The following is an 18,105-nucleotide window of genomic DNA, read 5'->3' on the forward strand; positions in this document are numbered from 1 at the left end:
AGTTCAGTATAAACTCCTGCCTTTTACTTTCCCTATTTGAGGGAGGTAATTGTGTGAGGGACAGATATTGTGCAGGTGCTGGCCATCAGTTGTGTGCCTTTTATGAAGCTAAGATGAGCACAGAAATGTTTTTAAAAACTCTTTGGAGAAATCCTCAATCTTTAAAGACTGCTAATTTGAGTGCTTCACACACTGATGTATGATGTAAATAGGCACTTGACCAGTGAGATGTCTGTGTCCTGTCATGGGTACATAGCAATTTAAATATTGAAAATTCTGGTAATTTAGGCACCAGTTTTGGGATTTGGTTAAGTTGCATCTGGCAGGTCCACTTGCAAGTTATTTTGCTGGTTAGTATCTCACTGTTATTGCTTCTATTTATAGATGGTGAGGTAGTTGTGAGCAGATGAGATGACTTTTCAGCAGGATTTCATGATTGTCTTATTGTGCATCCCTGGGAACTGCCCATAGACCAAAGAGTACTCAGTTATCAGCAGCTCAGCATGAATTTTGTCACGGACATTTGCATCCTTCTCCAGCCTGCATTGTCAAATACACTTGACGTGAAGGTGGACGATGGTTTCTTCCTCAATGGAGCTGTTTCGAGGGCTGCATGCTTTATGAATGAGATTCCAACCTTTCAAGATGGATCTTACTGGGAGGGCTAAATAAATGAGTTTTCTGGTTTTGGAAAACAATCAGGAAATTCTAAGGAAACTTGGGGTGGGGATAGAGAACCATTCCAAAGAATTTGTTGTGTCATCCTCCTGCAGGGCCTGCATGATGTTTGGTGTCAATCACTACTTGTTGGACTCAAGGTCAAACATTTTCATTTTCTGCCGAAGCTTTTCTACAAAGAGTGTGTTGTGTCGTAACATCCAATAGACTTGAACACTGATGTGCTGGTATGAGACCAGGCTCACCCTTTATACCACTGGTTGGAGACGGGCAAAATCACAGCAGAAAGTAACATGTAATGTTTGCATACTCAAGATGAAGTTCGGTTTATTGTCATTCAACTGCACACTACCAAAACAATGTTCTTCTGGACCAAGGTGCACAACACATTCATATATCTCACACATGTAACATATAAAGTAATATTACTACAAATAAGTTAACAAATGGTAAAGTCATTCACAACACGAGTTGTAAAGAAAACTGTAACACTACTGGTGCTTCATACATGATGAGACCTCCTGGGTCTGGCATGGAGTCCAGCAGTCTTGTTGTCTGCAGGAATAAGCTGTTAGAGTGCTCTTCACGGTACAGCTGCAGGAATTTGTGAGTGACTTTGGTGACACTCAAGAATCTTTAAGAACTGCTTATTTGAGTGTTTCAAACCTTAACATTGATGTATGATATAATTAGGCACTAGACCAAAGATGTGTGTGTAGGGCAATTTAAATATTGAAAAGTCCAGGAATATAGCACCAGTTTTTTTGGATTTGCTTAAGGTACATCTGGCAGACTCGCTTCCATGCAAGTTATTTTGCCGTTTAGTATCTCAACATTACTGCTTCTGTTATAGATAGATGGTTGTGATATTCACGATGAACCGCATCCATACGATTGTCAAATGTGTGCTTTTCTTCTACAGATCTTGGAATTGATATTGATATATAGTGAGAAATAATTACTTTTACTTTTGGACAGGCAAAAATGTGCTTGTGTTGAAAGGGGGAATAAAATCATTCAGGGCCCCAGACAGTCCTTCCAGGTGAGGCGACACTTCACCTGTGAGTCGGCTGGGGTGATGTACTGCGTCCGGTGCTCCCGATGTAGCCTTCTATATATTGGCGAGACCCGACGCAGACTGGAAGACTGCTTTGCTGAACACCTACGCTCTGTCTGCTAGAGAAAGCAGGATCTCCCAGTGGCCACACATTTTAATTCCACATCCCATTCCCACTCTCACATGTCTATCCACAGCCTCCTCTACTGTAAAGATGAAGCCACACTCAGGTTGGAGGAACAACACCTTATATTCCATCTGGGTAGCCTCCAACCTGATGGCATGAATGTCGACTTCTCTAACTTCCGCTAATGCCCCACCTCCCCCTCGTACCCCATCTGTTATTTATTTTTATACACACATTCTTTCTCTCACTCTCCTTTTTCTCCCTCTGTCCCTCTGACTATACCCCTTGCCCATCCTCTGGGTTCCCCCCGCCCTTTGTCTTTCTCCCTGGGCCTCCTGTCCCATGATCCTCTCATATCCCCTTGGCCAATCACCTGTCCAGCTCTTGGCTCCATCCCTCCCCCTCCTGTCTTCTCCTATCATTTTGGATCTCCCCCTCCCCCTCCCACTTTCAAATCTTACTAACTCTTCCTTCAGTTAGTCCTGATGAAGGGTCTCGGCCTGAAACGTCAACTGTACCTCTTCCTAGAGATGCTGCCTGGCCTGCTGCATTCACCAGCAACTTTGATGTGTGTTGCTTGAATTTCCAGCATCTGCAGAATTCCTGTTTGCGTTTTTAAAATTCACTACTGCGAAGCCTCTTCTGGTGATGCCTACACCGAAGAAGTTTAGATCCTCTCTTTGACGGGAGTTCAGTGAAACCATCTCCCACTGCTCCCCATCTGTAATTTCTTCGGCTCTTCAACTTTTCGACCACATTTTGACTCACTCGCTATCACAGCCATATATCCTTCCTTGGAACGTGCCTCTGTCACCAACTTACTCCAGTTGGCTTTAGGATTCGTCTCAATTTGGACCTTCTGAGGATCCCAGGTACTCACATTTTCTTGACTCTACCTCTCGTCGCTTCTCCCGTCTGAAGGCGACTCTCTCCGCCATGAGGAGGTATTTGGTGTCCCTATCCCAGACCTCTCCACACCTTCGGGACACTTTCTTCGCCGTCTGTAATGGTCCTACCCGTTATTTCATCCTCCGTCGGATTCACACCTGCAATCCGTCGTTTTTTTGACTTTGTCGTGTTAGGCAAAGATCGCAAGATCCTTCATCTATGGACTCCAGAGCCTGCTGGCCATGAAACTAGCAGGCATGAACTTCAGATTGCGGCCCTGCCATTGATCTCACTGGCTCCAACACCGCAGGGCATATTCAAAACTCGGACTCCAGCAACGACCATGGACACATTCAAAGTGATTACGCAACCACCAACTGCGACTCCAGCCTTGAACTCCAGACCGGGTCTTTATTGCTGCTATTGTGACTCCCGTCTCCCCTTCCCCCACCACCACTCTGCAACCCTGTCTCCCTCAGATCCCACCGTCAGCTCCTGGGTCCTCAGAAGCTCCACCTTCCTCTCACCCCAACCCTCCCCTCTCCACTGACACTCCCAGCCTCCTCTCCTCCTCCCCCCCCACCCGATCCCAACTCTCATCTGTGCCGGGTCTTTACCATCCCCTCTGACCTTCAACTGTTGGAGGCAGAACGCTCTGTTCTCAGTAAGGGCCTCACCTTCATCCCCCTTCGCCCACACCTCAGCGAGTTCCGTGTTCGCCATGATGCGGAACTCCTCTTTCTCCGTCTCCGAGCCTACTTCTTCGGCAAGGACTCTTCTACCCCCACCGATGACCCCTTCTCCCGTCTTCAACCCTCCTCCTCTTCATGGACACCCCGCTCTGGTCTTCTGCCTGCTCTGGATCTCTTTATCGCTAACTGCTGACGGGACATCAACCGTCTCGACTTCACCGCACCTTGTTCCCATTCCAACCTCACTCCTTCCGAACGCTCTGCTCTCCACTCCCTCCGCACTAATCCTAACCTTATTATTAAACCTGCTGATAAGGGGAGTGCTGTTGTAGTCTGGCGTACTGACCTCTACCTTGCCGAGGCACAGCGACAACTCGTGGATACCTCCTCTTATTTACCCCTCGATCGTGACCCCAGTAAGGAACACCAGGCCATTGTCTCCCACACCATCACCAAATTTATCCGCTCAGGGGATCTCCCATCCACTGCTACCAACCTTATAGTTACCACACCTCGCACTTCCTGTTTCTAACTCCTACCCAAGATCCACAATCCTGCCTGTCCTGGCAGACCTATTGTCTCAGCTTGCTCCTGCCCCACCGAACTCGTTTCTGCAGACCTCGACACTGTTTTATCCTCCCTTGTTCAATCCCTTCCGACCTATGTTCGTGACACTTCTCACGCTCTTAAACTTTTCGATGATTTTAAGTTTCCTGGCCCCCACCACTTTATTTTCACCATGGATGTCCAGTCCCTATATACTTCCATCCCCCATCAGGAAGGTCTCAAAGCTCTCCGCTTCTTTTTGGATTCCAGACCTAACCAGTTCCCCTCTACCACCACTCTGCTCCGTCTAGTGAAATTAGTCCTTGCACTTAATAATTTCTCCTTTGGCTCCTCCCACTTCCTCCAAACTAAAGGTGTAGCTATGGGCACCCGTATGGGTCCTAGCTATGCCTGCCTTTTTGTTGGCTTTGTGGAACAATCTATTCTGGTATCTGTCCCCCACTTTTCCTTCGCTACATCGACGACTGCATTGGCGCTGCTTCCTGCATGCATGCTGAGCTCGTTGACTTTATTAACTTTGCCTCCAACTTTCACCCTGCCCTCAAGTTTACCTGGTCCATTTCCGACACCTCCTTCCCCTTCCTAGATCTTTCTGTCTCTGTCTCTGGAGACAGCTTATCCACTGATGTCTACTATAAGCCTACTGACTCTCACAGCTATCTGGACTATTCCTCTTCTCACCCTGTTTCTTGCAAAATTGCCATCCCCTTCTCGCAATTCCTCCGTCTCCGCCGCATCTGCTCTCAGGATGAGGCTTTTCATTCTAGGACGAGGGAGATGTCCTTTTTTAAAGAAAGGGGCTTCCCTTCCTCCACTATCAACTCTGCTGTCAAAACGCATCTCCCCCATTTCACATACATCTGCTCTCGCTCCATTCTCCTGCCACCCCACTAGGAATAGGGTTCCCGTGGTCCTCACCTACCACCCCACCAGCCTCCGGGTCCAACATATTATTCTCCGTAACTTCCGCCACCTCCAACGGGATCCCACCACTAAGCACATCTTTCCCTCCCCCACTCTGCTTTCCGCAGGGATCGCTCCCTATGCGACTCCCTTGTCCATTCGTCCCCCCCCCCATCCCTCCCCACTGATCTCCCTCCTGGCACTTATCCTTGTAAGCGGAACAAGTGCTACACATGCCCTTACACTTCCTCCCTTACCAACATTCAGGGCCCCAGGCAGTCCTTCCACGTGAGGTGACACTTCACCTGTGAGTCGGCTGGGGTGATGTACTGCGTCCGGTGCTCTCCATGTGGCCTTCTATATATTGGCGAGACCCGACGCAGACTGGAAGACTGCTTTGTTGAACATCTACGCTCTGTCTGCCAGAGAAAGCAGGATCTCCCAGTGGCCACACATTTTAATTCCACATCCCATTCCCATTCTGACGTGACTATCCACGGCCTCCTCTACTGTAAAGATGAAGCCACACTCAGGTTGGAGGAACAACACCTTGTATTTCATCTGGGTAGCCTCCAACCTGATGGCATGATCATTGACTTCTCTAACTTCTGCTAATGCCCCACCTCCCCCTCGTACCCCAGCCATTATTTATTTTTATACACACATTCTTTCTCTCACTCTCCTTTTTCTCCCTCTGTCCCTCTGACTATACCCCTTGCCCATCCTCTGGGGTCCCCCCCCCCTTTTTGTCTTTCTCCCTGGGCCTCCTGTCCCATGATCCTCTCATATTCCCTTTTGCCAATCACCTGTCCAGCTCTTTGCTCCATCCCTTCCCCTCTTGTCTTCTCCTAACATTTTGGATCTCCCCCTCCCCCTCCCACTTCCAAATCTCTTACTAACTCTTCCTTCAGTTAGTCCTGACGAAGGGTCTCGGCCCGAAACGTCGACTGTACCTCTTCCTAGAGATGCTGCCTGGCCTGCTGCATTCACCAGCAACTTTGATGTGTGTTGCTTCAATTTAAGACTGCCTGTCACCTGTGATTGACGAGGGGAATGACGAGCACTTTCTAAGCATTCACATTTACTGCCATTGATGGATGTAATACTCAATAGTAGATGACAGAAAAGTCCATATGATTCCATCCAAAACAAAGCAGCTCTCTTAATTGGTTAGATTGATGTTGTTGTACCTAAATCCTGAAACATGTGACCCATCAAATTCACGGGAGTAATAAACAGCACTACATCGAGCATGATTGGTGATAGTTTACGAGAATGTACCAAAGTTTGCATGAAATTAGCTTATGCAAACCTTTTTTTTAAGAAAGTATAACTAATTTTGAGGGCTATTACTGACGAGGGTACAAAAGACAGAATTTGTTTCTAGGTATATTGCTTTACTTATGTTTCATTGTTTAAAATTGTAACATTTATTTAACATTTTTTTTGCTTCAGGTTTTTGGATTTTACAAAGGTATTGGTTCACCAATGATGGGTTTGACATTCATCAATGCTATTGTTTTTGGCGTTCAAGGAAATGCAATGCGTCATTTGGGTAAGGATACGCCACTTAATCAGTTCCTTGCAGGGGCTGCAGCTGGAGGGATCCAGTGTATCATCTGTTGTCCCATGGAATTGGCAAAAACAAGGATGCAGCTTCAAGGCATGGGTGAATATCAAGCTAAAAGTAAAGTCTATAAGAATTCACTGGACTGTTTGATTAGAATTTATAGAAAACAAGGAATTCGAGGAATCAACAAGGGAATGGTGTCTACCATTATTAGAGAAATACCTGGCTTTGGTTTCTATTTTCTTACCTATGATTGTCTAACCAGGGCCTTAAACTGTGAACCTGATGATAACTTTGTAATTCCTAAACTCCTCTTTTCTGGTGGTATGTCTGGGATTGTATCTTGGATCTCCACCTATCCCATTGATGTGATTAAATCCCGACTGCAGGCTGACGGAGTTGGGGGTAAAAACCAGTACAATGGCATCATGGACTGTATCTATCAGAGCTACAAAAAGGAAGGCTGGCATGTGTTCACCCGAGGGCTTACCTCTACACTTCTGAGGGCGTTCCCTGTCAATGCTGCTACTTTTGCCACTGTTACACTCTTTCTCATGTACTCAAGGGCCGATGAGAGTTGCAAGGAGCAGGAGGCTGCCTCAGCAATCCAACAGCCTTCAAGTCTCTAAAGCCAGTGTCGTCTCCGTGTTACTTTCTACAGAGTAACTGCTGTGATAACTGAATTTTACTTGATCTATTTTTATAAGTCTAGTGAAATTGTATAAAAAGTATTTAGGTGTAAATATGTAAGAATTAATTTGGGTTTAACTTTTAACAGGATCCTACTAGCTATGTTTTGTGAGACTACAGCTTCATGCCTTATATCAAATGTGTATATATAATATTTTAATAAAATATGTAAGAAAATATGATTTATTTTCCTCCCTCCTGCTTCCATTCCCCCATTCCCCACTATATTTGTAGTGTGTGTATATACAAAGTTAATTAACATGGCTGATCCAATGCCCATCGGTTTCTGGCAGTAATGGTAAATAATGTGAAAGCTTGTCTAATATAATTTATAATGTCATCCTTTGACCATATACAGCATAATAGGGGAATTTTATTGGTGATAGTTTGGCTTATTAGTATTCCTATTTTTTCTTCAGTCAACTTCACTAAGACTAATGATCACATTTGATATTTGTGGGGAAACTGACTGCTTCAAAAGCACTTCATTGATTGTAAAGCACTTTCCGACATCCTGAGGTTATGAAAGCTGTAAATGCAAGTTGCTTTCTCTTGTATGGGTTTATTACAATCACATGTAGAGACAGTGACTAAACATTTAGGATTTAGTTACAAAGTTTATTTGTAGTTTTGCAACAATCAGCATTTAAATTGACAGATTATGCCATAATACTTTGAATGTTACAGTAACACTTAAATGGGCAGAGACCTTCTGTTGCACCCATATCTATTCTTTTTGTAGTACATTGTTACAACCTTGTGAACATCTGCATTTTTATATTGCAGAGATCTGATAGGATCTTAAGCCATTGTTTTATTATCAAGCCTATTTCTACAAATTTGGCTGTGACACAGTTTGGTCGCCTGTTCTTCCCCATCTCTTCAGTTTCATTTCTGTCGTGTTGTTTTAGTCTTTATTCCCTACTGACACGTGAGCTAGTATACACTTTACTTGGAGCCAGTCACGTTACAGCTAGGTCTTCAGGAATCACGTCATGTTATTTTAATGTACTGTGATGCCTTGTTCAAGTTGATTCTGATCAACCACAATATAACCATTACATTTTTAGCTTTGTCATTACTTGGTGTTGAAATGGAATTGTTACTGATGCAGCAGTCAGTAGTCCTACAGGTGTTGCTGCGAGTATTAGCTAACAGGTAGTTTATGTCATCTGGATCCATGTCAATCATTTTCCTACTAAAGGAAGTTTTCAATTTTACAGTAATTTGAGCACATGGATACTTCAATGCTTCAGAATACAAGATGCCTTTGCCTCTCTGGTGGCTGGCATATTGAGAAGCTTGACAATGGTGGATTGCTAAAATGCTCAGGTCATATTAGTCACATTGACAGAGGTTTAAGATTTATGAAGCTAGAGTAGTTAGCAGCCCTATTGCTTTTCCTTGTGCTCAGACTATAGAACAGTACAGCATGGGAAGAGGCCACAGTGTTGTGCTGAACCAGCTAAAAAGCAAGTTGGAAACAACCAAATACTAATCCTGCCTACCTATACTATGTCCCTGTCCCTATCCCTCTAGCTTCCTCGCATCCATGTGTCTATCCAAACATCTCTTAAAAGCCTGGTATCACCATCCAGGCAACGCATTCCAGGCATCCACGACTTGAGTGAAAAAACACCCAACTTGAACCTACCACTTCTCACCTTCACACCCTCGTAGATATTCAGAATTTGCCTTTCAGTAACTGCAGAAAGACAGCACTGTTTAATTATGTACTGCTGCTAGTGGTAGGTCTGAGTTATACACTTAAAAATAACTATTAAAAGAATAAGTGTACTGCAGTTTAAAGCTTTACTGTTCAAGATGGAATTTTAAAGCACTCCTGGTGTCATTTACCAAATCTTTCAGATTTTGTTTTAAGAAAAAGAACCAAACTGTTTTGATAGGTCATTTCTAATGCATGAATTCCCACCTGCCCATTTTTGTGCATCATCTGGAAAGTATATAGTGAATCTGTTTAGATTGTGGACAATTTTAAGTACCATTAAATGAGAATGGGTAGAATTACAGGATTTAATCTCCATTGTAATTTGAGACAAGTGCAATACATACTGGTCTAACATGTTGAGATTTTCAGCACTTTGAACCAGCTCTAGGTTTCTTTTTCACTGGGCACAGAACACTTTATTTCACAATGCTGAGAGAAGAAAAATTGTTCCTAGCACTATGATCAACTTTAACTATCAAGCAAATTGCATTTTGAACTGTTTGACTCTGGAATCCTTGATGTCTATATATTGAGCAATTTCCATTTCTGAATTGAAAATGCATGCTTGATTAACAATACAGTACAGGTTTAGTTTTTAGACAATGAATTTGTGCTGTTTATTGCTCGTTTGAACCTGACTTTTTTTCAGTATGTACCTTACTATGTAAAGTACCCTGTGAAGACTGGAAGAAAAGAAAATAAAATCTGTATTCACTTAAAATTCCTGTCAGTATGTGCTTTGAAATGTTTTTCTTTCATCTCTCAAGTCCTCATCAAATGAGTTTTTTCCTCCTTTTGTGAAATATTTTAATTCATTTGGCATATTGAATGAGCATAATGTTAATTAATTTTAATGTTAAATTAATCTTTCTTCAAAGATGAAAAATCTTAAATTGAGTAAATATTGCTTTGCTGTAAAAACATTAAAACCATCTAACTGGCTCTTGGATGAGGGAAGATCATGTAAAGTATAAATTTCCAGTCCAGGATGGTTAGGCTAAGTGGCCTGTTTCTATACTATCTATGTAGATCACAAATGTTCAAATAGAATTGTGGTTTTAAAATCTTCATTATTTAAAGTAATAAATTTAAAGTCACACTGTTCTGTGCAAACATAGTCAACTAAATAGATAAGTGCTATTACAGCAGATAGGGACTACTGTATGATCCTGGAATAAATACTTCCTTCAGTTTATCTGCTGTTTGTATGTTCTCCCTTGGCATTTATTTCTGCAGGGTGCTCCAGTTTCCTCTTGCATCCCAAATATGCAGGTTGGGTAATTGGATGCTTGAAATTACCTTTGATGTGAGCAAGCAGCAAAAGAATCTAAGAGGACTTTGTGGATGTGTGCAGGAGAATAACTTTCAGATTCACAGGGAAGTAATTTGCTTTGAGGGGTCTAAATCCATTAGGCTTAAGTAAATTACAATAGAATTGAAAACAGTTAACATCTTAGTCTAAGTGTATCACCAGTGGGACCATCAGTTGACCTGCCACTTGTCTTCAGGAGTTTCAGCCCGCTTATGATCAAGACTTCCTTGAGGTGGTGGGCCAGCAGTGCTAAAGCACCACCTCCCACTGGTGAGTTTAAAAACTTGGCATCTCCCTCTATCAGAGCTGTTGGTCACTTCCATCCAACAGATAGTCTACTCTTCAAGTGTCTATGTAACTACTGAAGGATTTGCAAAAGATAGATACACTGTCCGACTAATTGCCCCTCTGGATTTACTTGGTCCACACCCATGATGATCCTTTCTCTGCTGCCTCAGCTACAGCCCTGATGGTTGACTTGATCTCTCTTCTAGTGAGGCCCAGGTCATGCAGCCACTTCTGGAAAGTGAACGCAATAAAGCCACGGCAACCTACTTTGAATGGATAGCATGAGACCTTCCACCCTGTCTCTGCACTCTGATCTTTATTCTGCATACTTGGTTACCTTGTGCTCATGGGCTTCATCAATGTTGTTTTCCCAGGGGACTCAGTTCACCAATAACCACTTCTGTACTGGTGTCAGACCATATGATTATAGCTGGACGCAATATGGTGAAAGCTATTTGCTCTAGGAAACTGCCTTTCCCATCCAGGTCGGCATTGACACACCAGTCATTGGCTGAAGAAAGTATGCTTGATCGTGGACTTGCGCTGTACACCCTTGACTTGGAGCCTTCCTTCACAAATGATATGCAATGTTCTATGCAGCATGGGGCAGAGATACGTTGTGCTGCAGTACTCTTTGCTCAACTGCTTCTGTTACAACTTTGAGAACGTTGTTATGTCTCCAAGTGTACATGCCGCTGGAAAGTGACTCTGCATGCACTCAAAAGATGTTGAAGTGTTCCCTTCTTGCCACAAGCAGCACACCGGTCTGTCGTATCTTCATACCAGTTGCTGAGGTTGGCAGGTGTTGGGAGCAGGTCGTACGCTGCTCTGCATAGAAAAGAAATGCAGAGCGGTTCCATCTGCCACAGAACATTCCAAGATAGAGGTTGTTGTTCAACACTTTCCCACCAGGTCCAAGCCCCTTGTTTGGCTAGGCCAGCTGTTTTAGCTAACCTCTTCTCTTCTACCTCAAGTATTTCTTGCGTTACAAGCCCACGGTGCTCCTTACCAGTAGAAGATGACCACCACTTGCGGGTTGTCCATCCAAGTCCCTGGCGGCCTAGCTGGGTAGCCCCAACCGTCTCCTTGTGCTTCAACTTAGACTCAGCTTCATCAACTGCTACATGGGCTGACCACTTCCTGCCTGATCTCACATCCAGCTGGGTGTTCTTGATGACAGGGTCTTTTGAGTCTCAGAGCATCAAGAATGATCTTACCTTGGCTACCTTGACCTCTTCAACAAGGGATTGCACTGGGATGGTAAGCTTTGTCTGGCTACTGTGGATTGCAACACTGGAGAGGTTGCTCAGTACTCCAAGCCACTTCTTCACATACTTGATCATCTTCCGTTCCATTGCCTCAACATGGGTCATTGCCACTTCCTAGACAGTTAGTGGCCACATTATCCGTGGCATCAGTCCGTACTGCAAGCACCACAGCTTCAACTTGCCAGGCAAGCCACACTTGTTGACAGACATCAGACCTCTGCTGATCTGTTCTCCTGTCTCTTGAACCTTCTTGGTGCCTCTCAGGTCCTCTGTACCATCGCTCGAGGCTCTTAACTGGTTGGCCCTGAATGGATGGAATCTCCTCTCCACAAAGGGCGAAATGAAAGTCAACCAGCTTTCCTCTCCTAAGAACAAGGCTCCTTGACTTCTTGGTCTCGAACTTCATTCTTCCCCAATCCATTAAGCTCGAGATAGTACACTTTCCACTGCCTCCATGCTAGGACCCAAAAGGGTGAGATTGTCCATGAACACTCGTATTGGTGATAACTCCCCTCCACCATCAAGTGCGACACCTGGGCCACTGATTCTGCAGCCCTCACAATGACCTCCATGACCAACACAAAAAGGATGGGTGAAATCGCACATCCCATTGGGATTCCAACAGCCAGTCTTCTTCTCAACCTTTTTGACTCCTGGATGGTATGCCCTATCATACTAGTATGTTCAAGGCATCCCGGGAAACCTGGTATTCCTGCCTTCTGCACAGATGTATTTACCAATCCATTCTATCACAAATGAAGATATTCTTTCTGCTAGAATGCCAACAATCTTCCCCTCTACATTCAGCAGTGAAATTGGTTGGAACTGATACAATGTAGAGTTCTCTTCCTTCGGGATGTATACTCCTTCAGCCTCACTCCATGACAAAGGAACAACACCTTGTCTCCACACCACCTTTAACAATCTCCACAAGTATTTCCTCAGCTCTTCACACTTCTTGAACACCTTATATATGGCACTCTATTAGGTCCTGGCACTGCACCTGACCTTGCCTTTCTGATGAACCGTTTGACTTCTGCCAGATTGACCTTCACTTCTGGCTCGGTAGGCTTCACAAGCCCTGAAATATCAAACAAAGGAGCCTCCCGCTGTTTGTTAGAGTAAGTGCTTGCCAGGTGATCCTCAAGTTCTTGTTGAAAGATGTTAAGCTGTCCGCTCTTTCTTTGTTCAAACAATTTCTTTGTGAATGGGTGAGGGGTTCTCAAAGAACGACTTACTTGCCTTCTCCCTCCTTTCTCTACCTCGCGACTCTGCATGACTGAGTGATGCTAACTTTAATTGAAAATGCTCTCGGAGATCAGCAAGCCCTGGCTTGTCACCCTCACTTGCTACCTTCCACCTCTGTCTCAACAATCTAAGCTCTCTCCTCAACCTACTAATCTCCTTCTGGCAGCTGACTGTGTAGGCTTTGCTTTCTTCAACTCAACCAAACCAAACAGGTACTTTCCAACATCGTTAATCATATTGCCCATCACTTATAACTTTCTCTTTCATGTTCCCATGAGAGTGTTCTCCAACATCATACTGATATCCTCATCAAACACACGCCAAGCCGCCTCATCTGCCATTACTGGCCACTTGACCTTCCTCTTCTTACCTCCACCTCCATCATGCGAAGGATCTACCTGGGTACTGTGGTCTGAAACCTGACCTGGGTTATCTCGTCTGACCTGGAGTATGACGACTCTCTCCAGAGCAAATCGCTGTGGCTTGTGCATTAGTGGTTGAAAAGACCACATCATCTGTGCTTGAAGTAATTTCATCTTCATCCACTGGGATGGAATAGCACTTCACCTTCGCTAGGTGGACTCGTAAACCTTTAATGCTGGAAAACTCCCACACCAACACATTGGACACTCAGAGTCTCTTATCCTAGCTCTTGGTCATAGTCATTCCCTGTAATTAACTATATCCGTCCGCTTGGCTCCATCATTCTCCCTCCCTCTCAGAGGACTCCGAGGGTATGTTTCTCCATGTAAACTAAGAGCTTCAAGTGGTGGGTGCTCTTCTGAGCTGGTGCCAGTCTTTCCTGGCTGTCCGCTGGCACCGAACCATTCCCAGTTGTGAAACCGGACTATTCCTGGTAGTCACATATACATCTCTGATGGCCATTAAAAGCTACACTATTTAAACAGAATCAGTTGTGTGTGTTTGTGATCAAAAAGCAATAAACAAAGACAATTCAGAACTGTTCTTAGACACTTTCAAGCATTCAGGCTTAAAGTAAAGGCATCCATTAGTCTTGCGAGACCATGGATCTGCACCTGGAAAGTCTTCATTTTCCAGGGCGCAGGCCTGGGCAAGGTTGTATGGAAGACCAGCAGTTATCAATGCTGCAAGTCTCCCCTCTCCACGACACCAATGTTGTCCAATGGAAGGGCATTAGGACCCACACAGCTTGGCACCAGTGTTGTTGCAGAGCAATGTGTGATTAAGTGCCTTGCTCAAGGACACAACACGTTCCCTCAGCTGGGGCTCGAACTCACGACCTTCAGGTAGCTAGTCCAATGCCTTAGCCACTTGGCCACGTGCTTAGAGATGCGAGAAACAGCTGAGTTTAAATTAAACAATTTCACTACTTCAAGTTGGGAACTATGAAGAACCTTGAATGTTACAAAGAAAATGAAGATTGAAGACATAACTTGATAGCATTGTATGAAGGCAGTCTATATCTGTTTCAGGTGTCTGCACTGATTTTTTTTCATTGCAGACAATGGAAGATTTCCTCTGTCAATTAAGGAACCAATAGTTTTGTAGCCTCTTATAGAAAATCACACTGTACCAGAAGAGACTGCAGTTATCTTCAAAGCACTGCAATTGCACTGAAACCAATAGGGGCTGTATAATGCAAATAATGTTCCTTAATCCATCAATTGCATTACAGAAACATACATTATAGCAAAACTAACAACTACGATGAATAAGGATTCCTATTGAGTTCTGGGTGTAGGGGAAAGGGGAACTGAATAGAATTAATATTTGCATTTGATACACTCAGAATTTGATAAACCACAGGATGCCATGATACAGCCAAAGGTTCTTTATAACCACTTATATTTATTAAAAAAAGACATTTGTGCAGAGATTTACCAGAATGCTGCCTGGACTAGAGAGCAACCAAGAAAATCTGCAGATGCTGGAAATCCAAGCAACGCACACGCAATGCTGGAGGAACTTGGCAGGCTGGGCAACGTAAGGAAAAGAGTACAGTAGACATTTCTGGCTGAAACCCTGGATTGGACAGCATATCTTATGAGGAGAGGTTGGATGAGCTAGGGCTTCTGTTTTGGAGCAAAGGACTATACAATTTTAACATGATTGGAAGAAAGCATAGGGAGGGGGACAGCAGAGGTAGGTTTCTTATTGATAAGTATGTGTTTGAAATACACAGCTGGGGTGGTAGTGGAAGTGGGAACATTTAAGAGACTTCAATAAACACATGAATGAAAGAAAAATGGAGAGCTATGGGGAAAGAGATTGATTTTGTTGTAGGTTGAAGTGTTACACAAAATTATAGGCTGAAGAGGCTGTACTGTTGTGTTCCAAGTTGCGCATTGAACCTCACAGCACAGTAAAGCTGAATAACCAAATATTTGTTGGAGGTTATGTACAGTATTAACAAATCACTCCAGGTACAGGATAATGAGAAGGAAGGCAGATACCCTATGCTACGCAGGTACATTTTAAGGAACCAACCAAAAAAAATCTTACAGTCCTGGTAAGGCTGAGTTGCTTGCACTACAATTTTACAGACTGAAGTGTCTGGTGAATTGTGTTTAGGATTAACATTCTATCACAAATTGGAGGTGGAGCTTGACATGGTTACTGTGCTACTATTCAAATGACAAAGTTAAATGGCAGTGTCTTTGGAAAGGCTGTAGTGATCACAAGCCAAGTTTCTTAAGTTACATTTCTCTGGAGGCTTTTGAGGATTTTTCTATGCTTTCCTTAGAAACACTGTTTGGTACATGGAGCTTACAAAAGAAGAGGGCTATAGGTAACGGTAATTTCTAAAGTACGTACATGTTTGGCACGGCAATGTGGGCCCAAAGGGTCTGTATTGTGCTGTAGGTTTTCTATGTTTCTATGATAGCTCATAGTAGTACGCTTACTTTAGAAACCATCCAAAAACACGGCCGCTGGCTAGAGCCAACACCACATATTAAATGGCACTCTTATACCTAATAACTAATTGTCTTAAATAACAACTTTCTTTTAGAAGCAAAACAGTAGATAGGAGTGATGCCTGGACTCAACAGGCAAGCTACAAATGGCAAGGTGCCTGTACCTAACTTATTCTGAGCTGCAGCACCTTTGCATTTGGACCATTTTCTAGGAATAGAACCCCTACCAATCTCTCACACCCCACCTCCCCTTCCATAATAGAGGTGATCTATACAACATTGGCAACTATTTCTGGAGCAAGCAAGTCCCTTGTTGACAAACTTGACAAAGGAGTAGCTTTATGTTGGAATGAACTGGGGGAGAGTTGATGTTGCTTGTGCGTGGGCGAGGAACAAGGGTCCTCAGGGGTTTTTGTGGCTTTTCTGTCATTCATTCTTTAGGATATTTCTTCTGCTTTGAGGATGTCTGCAGAGAGCAAGAATTACAAGAATTACATTCTCTGATATTAAAATGTAACTATTGAAGCAGTTAAATTAATAAAAGTTCCATATCAAAATTCAACTTCAACTTACCAGCATCATCACCATCTAATCAAAGAGCCAATCCCAATGCAGAACAAGATTGATTAGCTGTTTTATTGCACCAACAGCATTTTCTTTTGCTGCAATATCTCATCAGGAAACTTTTCAACCTTCAACTGAAGTCACTGGAAATCATCACAGCTTTTGTGAAATTTTGTAAGCTGCATTATTTCCTAAAATGCAACACATAATATATTCATTGGTTGTAAAGCATAGATGCTCTGAAATTATGAATGGTATTAATCTATATTAATAATTTGACTGATTCAGTCTAGCACATTACACCCTATAGTCAGCCATTATCTATTGTACAAGAACTGCCAATCATTTATTTACATCCAATGTGTAAATGTAGCTAGTATATTGTAAAAATTTGTTCTATTTTTGCGGCATCTTCTATTCTCTTGATCCCAATAAAATGGACACATTAGCAAAAAATCTAAGATGCATATTCCAAAATTCTGCTAATCTTTTATCATTTGTTACTTGCCAATTTTACCATACCATTGTAATCAAGACTGAACAATTCAGTGATGATTTCATAAAAGCTACCACATGAAAAGTTGGTACTTAAATAACAAAAATTAAATAGAATCTATTAAATGAACTATGTATCCATCACTGTGTTAGCTTGAGAATGCTGTCTCTTTTTGATAGGACTGGATGCCACTGATGACGTGGCTGCTATGTTAATAACCATTTACTGTCATTCTTTCTACTGTTTGCTGCCACCTTGAGGGTTCTCTTGGATGCCATTTTATCAAAAGCATTCTCCTCATTCAATCCTATCTTTTGGTGTTATATGCATTTACATTTAGGATGCCTATCAAATAATGTTAATATGTAGTTAAATAATGGATAGTGCATCCTTGGACTTGTTTTTACAGTAGAGGTGACCCAGGTTCAATTCCCACTGCTACCTGCAAGGAGATCGTACTTTCTCTCCGTGACCATGTGGGGTTCCTTCAGGTGCTCCGGTTTCCTCCCACGGTCCAAAGATGTACCATTTGGGAGGTTAATTGGTCATTGTAAATTGTACCATGATTAGGCTAGGATTAAAGTGGGGGATTGCTGGGCAGTGTGGCTCAAAGGGCCAGAATAGCCTATTCTGTACTCTAACTCAATAAATAACTAAATAAAGATTACTTCTCTACTGCCTTTAGTGTATGCCTTTCTTCCGATTTTCATTCATGAGCATCATTTAACAGCCATTTCCTTTGCAGGATTGTTAACAAATTTCCCTCCATATTTATAATGGTCAATATTCCACAAACTATAGCAAATCAGATTGCACACTTCCCTACTTCGCTTCATTCTCTCATAAAACATCAAACAGCTTACTTCTTTTCTTAGAACTGGTTTTAATTTGGCCTTTGTCACTGATCAACAAAAAAAGACTTGTGTCAAAGTGATCTAAATTAATTACATATATAAAACACCAAATAATTGCCTAAGTATTCACCTCTTCAAGTCAGTATTTAGTTGCACTGTGGCAACAATTTTCCCCATTCTTTGCAAAACTGCACAAGCTGTCAGATTGCATGGGGATTCGTGAGTGAACAGCCCTCTTCAAGCCCAGCCGCAAATTCTCAATTGGATTGAGAACTGG

The 18,105-nt window shown here is 43.0% G+C and overlaps 1 protein-coding gene across 1 annotated transcript in view; it reads left to right on the top strand.

The window, feature by feature from the left end:
- The window catches only part of LOC134346080 (mitochondrial basic amino acids transporter), a 46,988-nt gene extending 39,637 nt beyond the window's left edge, over positions 1 to 7,351 (top strand). The window contains exon 4 of the mRNA XM_063047385.1: positions 6,368 to 7,351. Coding sequence (XP_062903455.1) covers positions 6,368 to 7,111 — 744 coding nt within the window. The 3' untranslated portion in view covers positions 7,112 to 7,351. The remainder of the gene's footprint in view (positions 1 to 6,367) is intronic.
- The last annotated feature ends 10,754 nt before the right edge of the window (positions 7,352 to 18,105 follow it).

This window comes from Mobula hypostoma, chromosome 1 (genome assembly GCF_963921235.1).
Source record: "Mobula hypostoma chromosome 1, sMobHyp1.1, whole genome shotgun sequence".
Classification (NCBI taxonomy): Eukaryota; Metazoa; Chordata; class Chondrichthyes; order Myliobatiformes; family Myliobatidae; genus Mobula; species Mobula hypostoma.